This window comes from Sinocyclocheilus anshuiensis, unplaced genomic scaffold, assembly GCF_001515605.1.
Source record: "Sinocyclocheilus anshuiensis isolate Anshui unplaced genomic scaffold, SAMN03320099.WGS_v1.1 scaffold263, whole genome shotgun sequence".
Classification (NCBI taxonomy): domain Eukaryota; kingdom Metazoa; phylum Chordata; class Actinopteri; order Cypriniformes; family Cyprinidae; genus Sinocyclocheilus; species Sinocyclocheilus anshuiensis.
This window is the reverse complement of record NW_015549593.1, coordinates 1,676,993-1,688,262: the sequence shown is the minus strand read 5'-3', so window position 1 is coordinate 1,688,262 and position 11,270 is coordinate 1,676,993. Positions and strand designations below refer to the sequence as shown.

General features: G+C 36.8%; 2 protein-coding genes across 4 annotated transcripts; both read right to left on the bottom strand.

Moving 5' to 3' along the window:
- Positions 1-6,446: 6,446 nt before the first annotated feature.
- LOC107658281 (gamma-crystallin B-like) lies at positions 6,447-7,591 on the bottom strand. The gene is made up of 3 exons (XM_016446777.1): positions 7,504-7,591; positions 7,179-7,421; positions 6,447-6,792 (listed from the first exon to the last, which is right to left on the bottom strand). The coding sequence occupies exons 1-3, from the start codon at positions 7,537-7,539 to the stop codon at positions 6,520-6,522; spliced, it is 552 nt and encodes a 183-aa protein (XP_016302263.1). The 5' UTR covers positions 7,540-7,591; the 3' UTR covers positions 6,447-6,519.
- A 1,495-nt stretch (positions 7,592-9,086) lies between these two features.
- LOC107658282 (beta-crystallin S-1-like) lies at positions 9,087-10,128 on the bottom strand. 3 transcript variants are annotated; one of them, XM_016446779.1, is made up of 4 exons: positions 10,060-10,128; positions 9,865-9,933; positions 9,527-9,769; positions 9,087-9,418 (listed from the first exon to the last, which is right to left on the bottom strand). In XM_016446779.1, exons 2-4 carry the CDS (start codon positions 9,877-9,879, stop codon positions 9,143-9,145), a joined length of 534 nt encoding a protein of 177 aa, XP_016302265.1. In that variant the 5' UTR covers positions 9,880-9,933; positions 10,060-10,128; the 3' UTR covers positions 9,087-9,142. The 3 variants fall into 3 exon arrangements, with proteins under 3 accessions (XP_016302265.1, XP_016302266.1, XP_016302264.1); XM_016446780.1 differs by having other exon boundaries at positions 10,047-10,084; XM_016446778.1 differs by having other exon boundaries at positions 9,865-10,101.
- Between the last annotated feature and the right edge of the window lie 1,142 nt (positions 10,129-11,270).

Genomic DNA, 11,270 nt, shown 5'->3' with positions numbered 1-11,270 from the left:
AACCCGTAAGACCTTCATTCATCTTCGGAACACAAATTAAGATATTTTGGATGAAATCCGAGAGCTGTCTGACACTCCCATAGACAGCAACCCAACTGAAATGTTCCCAGGTCCAGAAAAGTAGCAAGGACGTCATTAAAATGTCCCATGTGACATCAGGGGTTCAATCATAATTTTATGACGCTACGAGAATACATTTTGTGCAGAAAAAAAAAAAAAAAAAAAAAAAAAAGCGAGGGAAGGGCATAAAAATGAAGTGGAACGCAGTCTGGCAATGGCTAGTTAGGGGCGATAAAATAATCACCCTTTTCAGATTTGAGGATTCTGATTGGCCAAAATTTTATGTCATATCTTATATCTTCAGTCAGAAATTGGCTAAACTTCTACATAGCCCCGCCTCATGTGGGCGTTCTCTCTATCCCCAGAGCTGAACTAGAGACATGCGTACAGGCAGAGGCGACATATAGGGAAAGCATGTATTTTGCACAGGTAATTTTCTATCATATCATAATTAGGGCGGTGCTCTAGCGCCTTCTATTGGCCAGCCACCACTGCTAATGATAGACATTTTGTTGCCAAGGTGGAGGTGACGAGAATACTGGTTACCATGGAAATACTTTCTCATGTCGACGTCATCACGCTTTACTCCAGCGTTGTTATTTATCAATAGCTAACAAGGCTTCCTGAAGTCACATATGAGAAGTAGGGTCTGTACAACAAATGTCAGACAAAAAAACCTTAAAATAGACCTGTTGAAGATTACACTGATGTCACTCTCCTGTCTTCCTCAATGTTGCAGGATACCGGACTGAAATACATTGTGTGGACCTCTAAGTAAATATGCAAAGACTATATTCCTATAATAACAACATTTAAAATAATACAATAAAAGGAAACCTAATATAACGTTACCATTGGCAATGATTTGTTCTATATACTATGCTGCCCTCCTGTGGTGAAAACAAAAGGCACGAGTGAATCCAAAAACCTACACCTAAGTTACATTTCATGGAAATCTCATTAACATATTTATTTAAATAATGAAAATTTCCAGTGATGTTGAAAGTTCCAGTTCTTCCTCAGCTTCCTACTCCCTGTGGGTCATTGACTGCTGGAGATGATGACAATAAAGTGTGGTAGGAGGGGTGTCATTATTTAGGGATTCGGACGCCGCCTGTATTTGTAACAGATCTATGGCAGCACTAGGTAGGACATCTAATGTACCTCAGGCCGAGGCCCATCATTAAGGACCCAGCATGCCGTTCTGGGCCTGTGTACCACCAGTCTGTCAGTCATCACCATAAAGGAGTGAGATTGCCTTTAGCTAACCCATCCAGCCTGCCCATGTAATAATGAATCCTAATTTTCACCTGAATCTTAATTAGCCTTGATGGTCAGAATTATTAAAGGTAAATATATAATCTTTTAGTGTAGATTATGAATTTGGCTTTTGTAGTGTGTAGTTTTTTACACACAGTGGTTACACAAGTGAGGTCTGGGTATATGTTTTAAATCTGAAGCATCTCAATGGAATCCAGCTAAGAAAGAGATTTTGTTTAATAATTCATGCATCCATACTGATAAGAGAGAAGAGAGGTGTTAAGATACAGGCAATTAGTCTATAGCACTAAATGAGCTCTGTCTATTCTAGAAGTTTACGGACTGCACAAAAGGTTAAAGGTCCCCTGAAATGCTTAGAAACAGGCAGCATTACTCTATGTGTTGACATCATTTTAACTGAAACAGGAAGACAGGGCGGGACATATCAAGCAGCCCCGCCCCTTTTTAAAATAGCCAATAGCGTTCGTTTATATCACAGCTTGGACTAGAGCCGTTCAGAGCCATTGAGCTCTGTAAAGCCGCATTTGACAGGGTATGCCAGCCACAATCTCATCCATATTGCTATAAAATATAGCATCCTGTGTAGAATTCAAATAGCTCCGATACATTTTGTGGTCTGCGCCTACTCTCGCATGTGATCCGCTCCGTGCTATCGTGTCTCTGGAGCAGAGTGTGTGTGCGGTGCGGTGCGGTGGTTAGCGTGGCGCGAAACCAGACTTCTTTTTTCTTCAATGGAAAGCATATTTACACTGTTTGAATCGTTCCCTGTCCCCTATATAGTGCACTTCGGATTCTATAGAGCATTTGATTGGACAGAAAGTTTGATGAGAAGCTTAAGTACGATGTGACGTCACAAAAAAAAATCGTTGAGCCGTTTTGGCGGAAGTGACGAACTGCAAGCTTTGAATGCTTATATCTTCTAAATGCAAATTTTGTCACTGTTTTGGAGCACACTGCCTTATAGATAACCTTAAGACTAACATATTGATACTAACACCAAAAAAACTTTAATTTTGATTTCATGGGGACTTTAAAGATTAGGCTACCACCAGTTTTATAGAACGTATATTTAACAGACCACAAAAGCAACATGATCTCATAGGTTTTTTTTTTTTTCATAAAGTATGGTTTTAACACACATTACGTTTCAATAGACAATAGACAATGAGACAATAGACAATGAGACGCACAATATTGACAGCATCTAAAACGTAAATTATTTACGCATGAACAACTTTACAGACATAGGCTACCAATGAATCCTAATTGTCACGAATCCGGTCCATGAACTTCCGTCTGCTAGCCATCAGAGGTCACCCTTTCCATTTTCATTGACTCTCGCACTACACACTGTTGCATATCATCCCGGACTACATATCCCATCATTCACTGCACTGATTGCACACAGCACTGATTGCACACAGCTGTTTCATATCACTCACTCACTATTTAACACTCACTCTGATCCCTTCCTGGGGCCGAGTATTGTTTAGCACTTATCAGTTGATAGCTACACTACAGAGCCCTTGTTAGCCGCCTAGCCTAGCCTAGCCTTGCCTTGCCTTGCCTGTTTTCTCTGTTTCTGATCTTCGCCTGTTTTCCTGGATTTACCCCTTTAGTCTTGCCCCTTTTGACTCTGTTAGCCGTTCGTCGACCTTCACTAGCCCTAGGATTATTCTTGTGTCTTGCCCGCCATATACCTGTTTGCCATTTGTTCGACCCTGCCTGTGTTTCTGACCTCTCTGCTGAATAAAGCTTGCATATGGATCCGCACGTCTCACGTCTTGTCAGCCCCGTTACACTAATGAATATTGAGAACTTGGCATTAACATTTTATGTTGTAGTCAGTTTCCATATAAATAGCATTTTCAATTGCATTTATTAAACAAAGTTGACTTAATATGAAATAATTTCCCATTTTGTTCTGTTTGACGTCTCGTTTAAAGGATTACAAAATGGTAAATTATAAATAAGTTTTTAGCTGTAAATACATAATAATGTTTACTTTTTAGACATTGTACAGCACTGTTTGATTTTACATTGCCCAAGACAACTCTTTCAACATTATTACTGTAGAAACTTAATGGCTTTTGTATAGATGACTGTGCTGTTTTTTTTGTTCCCCTGCCCCCTCTTCCCTCTCTGACTCTGTTGCCATTTCCTTACAAGGCAATTGTCTTGTCTGGAAAGTTTATTTTTACATTCTTTTCATAGGATTAAAGTAATTCCTTTCAGCTGTGGACCTGTATCAGTGACTCAGAGGTTTAAAAATAGTCTTGGAGGAATGTGATTCTGAAAGCAATAAGAAAATGTGAAATGTCATTTACATGGTAAAACAAATAACTGCAGGCCAGACAAATCAAACTAACTTTACTTTTTATTTAGATTAGGCCAGTGACACAATATGTGACATTTTTACTACTGTATGCAATACATCATTAAATGTTGTAACTGGGTTTAAATTGCATTATATGCTAACTGCTTTAGAAGCCTGTCTTATAATTAATCCCTTGTATTTAAAGATGTCTCCATCTTTTAACAGTGCTATAACATTGCAGCAGGGGTGTCTCCACAATGACACAGTTCCCAATTGCAACTGCCAGGTAATTAACACCTGCACACATTTTGCCAGCTTGTTAAATCATAGCTGTACCACATAGTAGCAGCTGATAAATATTGCAGAAGATGTATCCTGATTAAAAGACAACTAAAATATAAGCTATTATTTAAAAACGTAAGATAAACCCTAACAGACCCAAGCTGATGCTGATTATGTATTATTATTACGCCTTTAAACTTGCCTGTAGCACATCACTGGTTATAAAAATCGTGATTTTTATACATATTTTGTTTTGTGTAAATTTTTTGGTGTTGCAATATTGAAAACCATTTCACTACTACATACAAACTACAAGCAGTTATGCTTTGACCTTCTTGAGGCGACATCCCAGCAAGCTACGAGACTAAAATGTGGATATGTTTATCTCAGAGTCTCTATCACTCTGTACACTTTAATGATCCTGGAGCATTCCCACACTTCACCACGCCCTTGTAAAGTATCTGAAAATGCATATTTAAGGACCTACAGTGTTGCATTAACCTCTATAAAACTCTTCTCAGTAAACTAGGTTGACACTTCATTTAGTTAATCTCAGTACATTCAAAAATCATTTGGAGTATATTAATGATTTATATAGGATATGGTAATATTAAACTAAACTAAAAAATAAAATACAAATGTATTGGCTGCAGAAAGCCACTGTTGCATTTTCTTTAATCACTAAACATTCAATGTTGGCATTTTTTAGTCACTAAACTTGAGAATTGTAAAAAAAAAAAGTATTACAGGTTTAATGCTTAGAAGTTTCCAATAAAGTCAGCAATGGTTTTAATCGTGTTGCCACCATGTTGTGTGACTTTGGCATGCTGGGAGATTGAAAATACTTTACAGCTGCTGTTTTATGCTTTTTTAACTCGAAGTTAGTTATATAAAATATAAAGCAACATTGTTTAATTTCTTTTTAAATATGATAATTGGCTACAGTGGATGTCAATAAAATCAATTAAAAAAATCTGATTACAGTACATACTAGATTTTGAATAACTCCGCAATTATCCAAAATAATTATCTAGGAATGTGTCAAGGAAAGTCATCTGAGCACCATATGTTAAAAAGTTATAAAAATGACTACCACAAGAGGGCGCTGTCAGGCTAGCAGAACATCTAGTATGTGAACTTTGTGAACTATCCTTCCATTCAGTGCTGGATGCCTATGGAGGAATCTGGACCAACAGATACGTGCTGCCCTGTGGGCCCACCAGTGGAAAAAAAGTGCTTGCTGGTGGCCTTTGTGCAGAAAAAAATCCTCTTTTGTTTCGAACATACTCTTGTCCCTCTCTGGTCTGCATCAGCATTGTGGACTTTGGGCATATGCTGAACTCTGGAAAAGCTCCTGAGTCATCATCATGGCCTGAACTATTGTATGGGGAGATTTAGCAGGGGTTATTGACCAGCAACTCACACAACTGGCAGCTCATGCTCTCTCTCTCTCTGCCTATACAAACACACAAGCACTCATTCTCACATACAAATGGTTAAAAAACATGTGTGGTATGTATATTCATGTGATCAGGTACTGGTAGCAAAAACAAAATTCCTGACCTCAGCGTCAGTACTGCAAAAAGCCTGAAGAGGCAGTTTATTTTTAAACCATTTATTTCAACCTGATTCTTCATCTGTCATGTAGATTATAAATAAACTTTAAATAAACTCATGAGTGTTTACATGCAACTGTATTTATCAAATATATTTAAATTAATTCATTGTTTATTTATTTATCGTAAAATGTACAGTTTGTCATGACAGTACTAAAATGTAAATGTAAATTCTGGTTTATTGTATTCTATGAAATGTAACAGAAGTAAAAAATTTTACATTTTAAAATCTAAGTTTGTAAGAGACCATTCAGAAGCAATAAACCAACAGAGGGGAGTATTGAGTTATATCAACAGCAGATGCTGAAAGCTATGAGAAGACAATTAATAAATATATTAAAAAATGGTTAACATTTGACACACACACACACACACACACACACACACACACACACACACACACACACTTATTTATTTATTTTATTTAATATAGGGTCAGTAAACTTGAGGGTCAGTAAGGTGAGGGTAAACTATCCCTTTAATACTTTTATTAAGCAATGACACATTAAATTGCTCAAAAGAGACAGTAAAGACAATTATAAGGTAACACATTAGTTACATTTCAAATAAATGCTGTTCTTTTGAACTTTCTATTCATCAAAGAATCCTAAACAAAATGCATAAGCGTAAAACCAAGTCAGCATATTAGAATGATTTCTAAATGATATTGTGACACTGAAGACAACAGTATTGGCTGCTGAAAAGTAATCTTTGTTATCACAGGTATAGATATATTAAAAAAAAAAATTAAAATAGAAAACAATTGTAATAATATTTCATGACATTGCTTTTTTTTAAATTTAAAGTAATATAAAAATTCCATGGTCTTTATTTAAATGCTTTGTTTGAAGACCAGCTGACTTTAGAGTGGAACAAAATAAACCAGGAGACTGGAGCTTTGGGAGCGCTCAGTGTCATTTTTTATTAAATAGTTAAGGAACAATTAACTACACACTGAAAGACCTAAAACTCCTGAACACGGCGGATGGAGCCGACAGTAGGATGCATGGCACTCCAGTCAGTGAAGTGGCGGAACTCGCCTCTCTCCAACAAATACTGACGTCCCCTGTAGTTAGGATGCTCATAGAAGACCCAGGCCCCATCCAGAACGTTACAGGACTGTACCTCACGGTGACGGAAGCGGTCATAGAGAGAGGGCCAGTCCTCACTGCACTCCATAATCTGACCCTGGAAGTCAGGCCGCTCATACAGACGGATACGGAAAATGCCAGTATGCTACAAAAGAGAGAGTGGATAGCCAAATACCATTACAATGCATTGATTTCTTATAGGCCATTTACTGTAGAATGAGCAAAATCATATCTAGAATCACCTAAAATTATATTAATGGGGCATTGAATTATTTAAAAAATTATTTCAGTTTATGCATACTGGGTTTTTTGTTTAAACCCCCTCCAAGATCAAAATAAACTTCCAGTGGGGAACAATAGAGTGTTATTCCACATCTGCCAGAGTTTAGGGCCAATACTGCTGTTCCTGAATGGTTAGTGTGGCATACAGTATATGTTGGTGTGGGCAACCGTTTTTGCTGAAAAGGAGGAACATAGACCTGTATTGGGCTAAATAGCCCAGCTATGTTTCTCCAAACAGGCATGACTTACATTTCGCACCATGCGGCAAGACCTTATAGAGTCATTGTATCCCATCCAGTGCTGGTAATCAGGATACTCTCCCCTGGTTAGGATGTACTGGCAGCCCATGAAGTTTGGACGTTCATACAAAACCCAGGCCCCACTTTCAACTTGGATGGAGTTACAGCGGCTGAAGTGGGATGACAGCTCTGGGCAGTCCTTGCTGCACTCAAAGCAATGTCCCTGAAAGTTTTTGTCCTCATAAAAGATAATTTGTATGGGAGAAGATGTAGAAACATAGTTAAGCCAAGGAAAAGATTGCAGAGCCAGTTTATGCAAGCAAAATATGTCTTACTTTTCCCATTTTGTCCATATTTGGGGTTAATTTCATTCCTCCTTTTGATGTATTCTTTGTATTGAAAGGGCAATGAGCGAGATTTATATGTTTCACATTGAGTTGCTCTGCCAGGCATTGTTATATGAATGGCCGCAACAACTGCATCATCAAAAGCCGATACTGCGATTGTTTCTAGATTGTTCCTGCAGATTAATGCAGTGGCCATTGTATGAAACCCTGTCCTTTTGATTCTGCAATGGCTGAGTCCAGAAAATATTTATTGGGCTAATTAAATTGTTTTCCAGATGCTGGTACTGGCATAGTTGGAGCAGCATTGGCATCAAGCCACATGTTCATATTGAATAAGGTGTAACACATGCCAAATGAACTGATGCATTTGTGTTTGTACGCTGCACCCCAAACTCTTGCTCTACTGTCAGACAGAAGTGTAAACCGAATATTAAAACAAGGCATTGGCTATTTACTGTATACTAAGTTTAAAACAGGTTACATTGTAAATAGTGGTATATACTGTTGCATTAAGTACAAATAACAACACATACCATATTTCCATATATCATAAATAAAGAGAGATGCTATGTAAATAAAAATAATAAAGTTATATGCTATTATAAGGTAAAAATGGAATTATACAAATTGTTACGCAATTATAAAGTAAAATATCTAATCAGAGTGTGTGGAATTACTGAAAATAGCTTTTTGCTCTGTCTAAATACACATTGTCTGATAAGAACATTATATATAGAATGTTGTATTATATATATAACTTCCTTTAATCTTATATACAGTAAATGTAATATAATCTGATAAAACTGATTGTGATTTGCTTTGTAAGTTGCTCAGGAATTGGACTGCTGTTGTTGTTTGTCTGATTTATGTCAGAGTCAGACAACTCTTGTTCAGTGGGTTTGGTTTAAGAAAATATAAAATACGTAAAACTTACTTGAAACCATTTCTGCTCAAGAGCTGCACACACTGTATGAACTCACAAATACCACTCAGTGCTCAATATCACACTGTGTTTGTTCATTTAGGCCAGAGGACAACTGGTCCTTGACTGAGGATGGTTTCTCCCAAGGTTTTATTTTTTCTCCATTTCTGTCACCTGATTGAGTTTGGGCTCCTTGCCATCATTGCCTTTGGCTCGTTTAGTTGGGGGTCTAAAGACACTTAATATTCAGTAATATTATCACATTGACGCTGTAGGAAGGGAACACCACTAGAATGTAACTGAACTGAGCTGAATAATGACACTATTGTCTTCTGTAGAGCTCCTTTATAGCAGCATCAAATTTGTTCATAATTGATGAATCTTACAACATCAACACTGTTATTGAACTGAATTGAATTAACATTCAAAATTAAACTGAATAACAACACTACTGTTGCTAAAACTTACTAAAGCACTATAAAAATAAAGGTGACGATTTGATTTTACAAAGCAGTCATTCATAGAACTATAAATGATAAACTAGCTTGAAAGAATGTTTTTTTACTTAATAAGTTAGGAGTATTTCAGCTTTATATTGTTTTATGGCAACCAGACAAAAATAGACACAACTCACATAAATGAATGCCTCTTCAAATTATTTTATTTTTCAATATTTTTCAGTAGTAGTGACAACAAGTTTTCAATTCAACAGTCTGTGGTGACCTGACGAACAGAGCCCACAGTGGGATGCATGGCCCCCCATTCAGTGTGGCGTCTGTACTCTCCCTTCTCAAGGAGGTACTGACGGCCACTGTAGTTTGCATGCTTGAAGAACACGCAGGGACCTTCCTGGACCTTGCAGGAATGGATCTCTCTACAGAGGAAACGTTCCTGAATGGACGGGGTGCTTTCTGTAACTTCCCATGTTTGGCCATCAAAATTGGGCCTCTCAAAGAGCTTCAGCTTGAGATGTCCAGTAACCTGAAGGAAACACAAATGATGTTCCTATGTATACACCTAATCACACTGTTTACTTATTACTCACTGAGAGCAATTCAAAGTGATCATGTGTGTTGCCATTGGACTTACATGCCTGAGTAGACGACAAGATCGGACACAATCACTGAAGCCAATCCAATGATGATAATCTGGATACTCCCCTGGGGTCAGAATATACTGATAGCCCATGTAGTTTGGCCACTCATACAGCACCCAAAAGCCCCCCTTCACCTTTGCAGAATTACAGCGGCTAAAAAAAGAATGAAGGTCACTTGTGTCTCCCTTACACTCATAGGACCTTCCCTGGAAGTTCCTGTCTTCATAGAACACAATCTGTCAGACAAAACACAACACTGATAGTTTGCATTGTGCTAAAACATCATGACAAACTGTGGGACACAGACAATCAGGGAGAAAGAGGCACTTACACTCTCAGTTGCCATTGTCAGATGTGAAATGTTGGATAGCAAACCGTGCTGTAGTCTCTTTATACAATCCTGAACAAAGGCACAGGTTGTAAAAAATGTAATCAGCAATTAAAAAAAAAAATCTAAGCTATTGTTCTAAAGCACTGAATCATAGATTCGTTCAACAATAAAATTGTGAGTACCAAGCATCCCAACCTCAGTCAATAAACCCCAAGCTCAGGCTTGTACAACATGCCACTACGCATTGACTAAACTGTTTGTCTACTTAGCCAGCTCAGGCTGATTATTTATCTTACTACAGAAATATGCATTCAAATGTTTGCCAACAGCACCCTCACACTATCAGCTATAGCAAAATCACTGTTATGAATGGCAACCATGGCATCCATCAAGGAGGGTTTAGAGGCCAAGCACTGGTGTTGAGGCATATACTGTGTCTCTTAGGGGCCATTCACACAATGGAATGCAAGCTCTACAGTAGAGACATTTTTTTAAAAAGTTTAATTTCTTTTTACTGTCATGTGCAAGACTCGAGTGCAAAAGTCAAACATGTCTGACTATTTACATATGGAAATGGAAAAGTGGCGCAATAGAATGCAAAAAGATGTCCTGTGTGGACAGCCCTCTTATTTTACAGATACTAGAACTGTATGATAAAAACTTTTTGCACAATTTTTCATAGTTCTTGGGTAGTGTCTGAAAACATCCCTTTTATTACATTTTTATTTGCTAATAGCATTTGAAACAAATATACAATACATTTTTTTCTAAAAAAAAAAAAAAAAACACTTGAAATTATTATTAAAAAAATTCAGGGTGCATCAATCAAAGATTAAAAAAGTACATTACATACTTTAATGTTTCATTAAAGAGAGATCATCATAAGATTACTGTGGTAAAAGTGAAAATCTTTTGATACACAAAATCGTTTTTCATGTAAAGTCTCCGCAAATCAGACAGTGAGGAAGTAAAGCTATATTTACATACTGATCAATAAATCTCAAACAAAATTATATCTTTTGGTAACACTTTACATTAAGGTTCCCTTTATGAAGGGAAAACACTATTTATAATGTTTAGAAATGTGTTTATAAATGACTAATAACTAATTTACAAATGCATTATAAATAATTGATAAGCAGTTATAAATGCAAATAAAAAGGGTGATTTTAATGCAATACCTGTCAAATAGTGAGCCATTTTAACTCACATGTTATAAATGCTTAATAAATACATTTATTCATACTTTTTCACTCAAAACCAGATTCCTGATTTATTTTATGATGCAGCAAAAATAGACTATTATATAGAGACTGAAGTATTTTGTATTTATGTTTTTCTCATTTATATCTCATGACTCATATTTTCTCATATCTCATGTCACTTTTCTTACGATTTTTCTTACC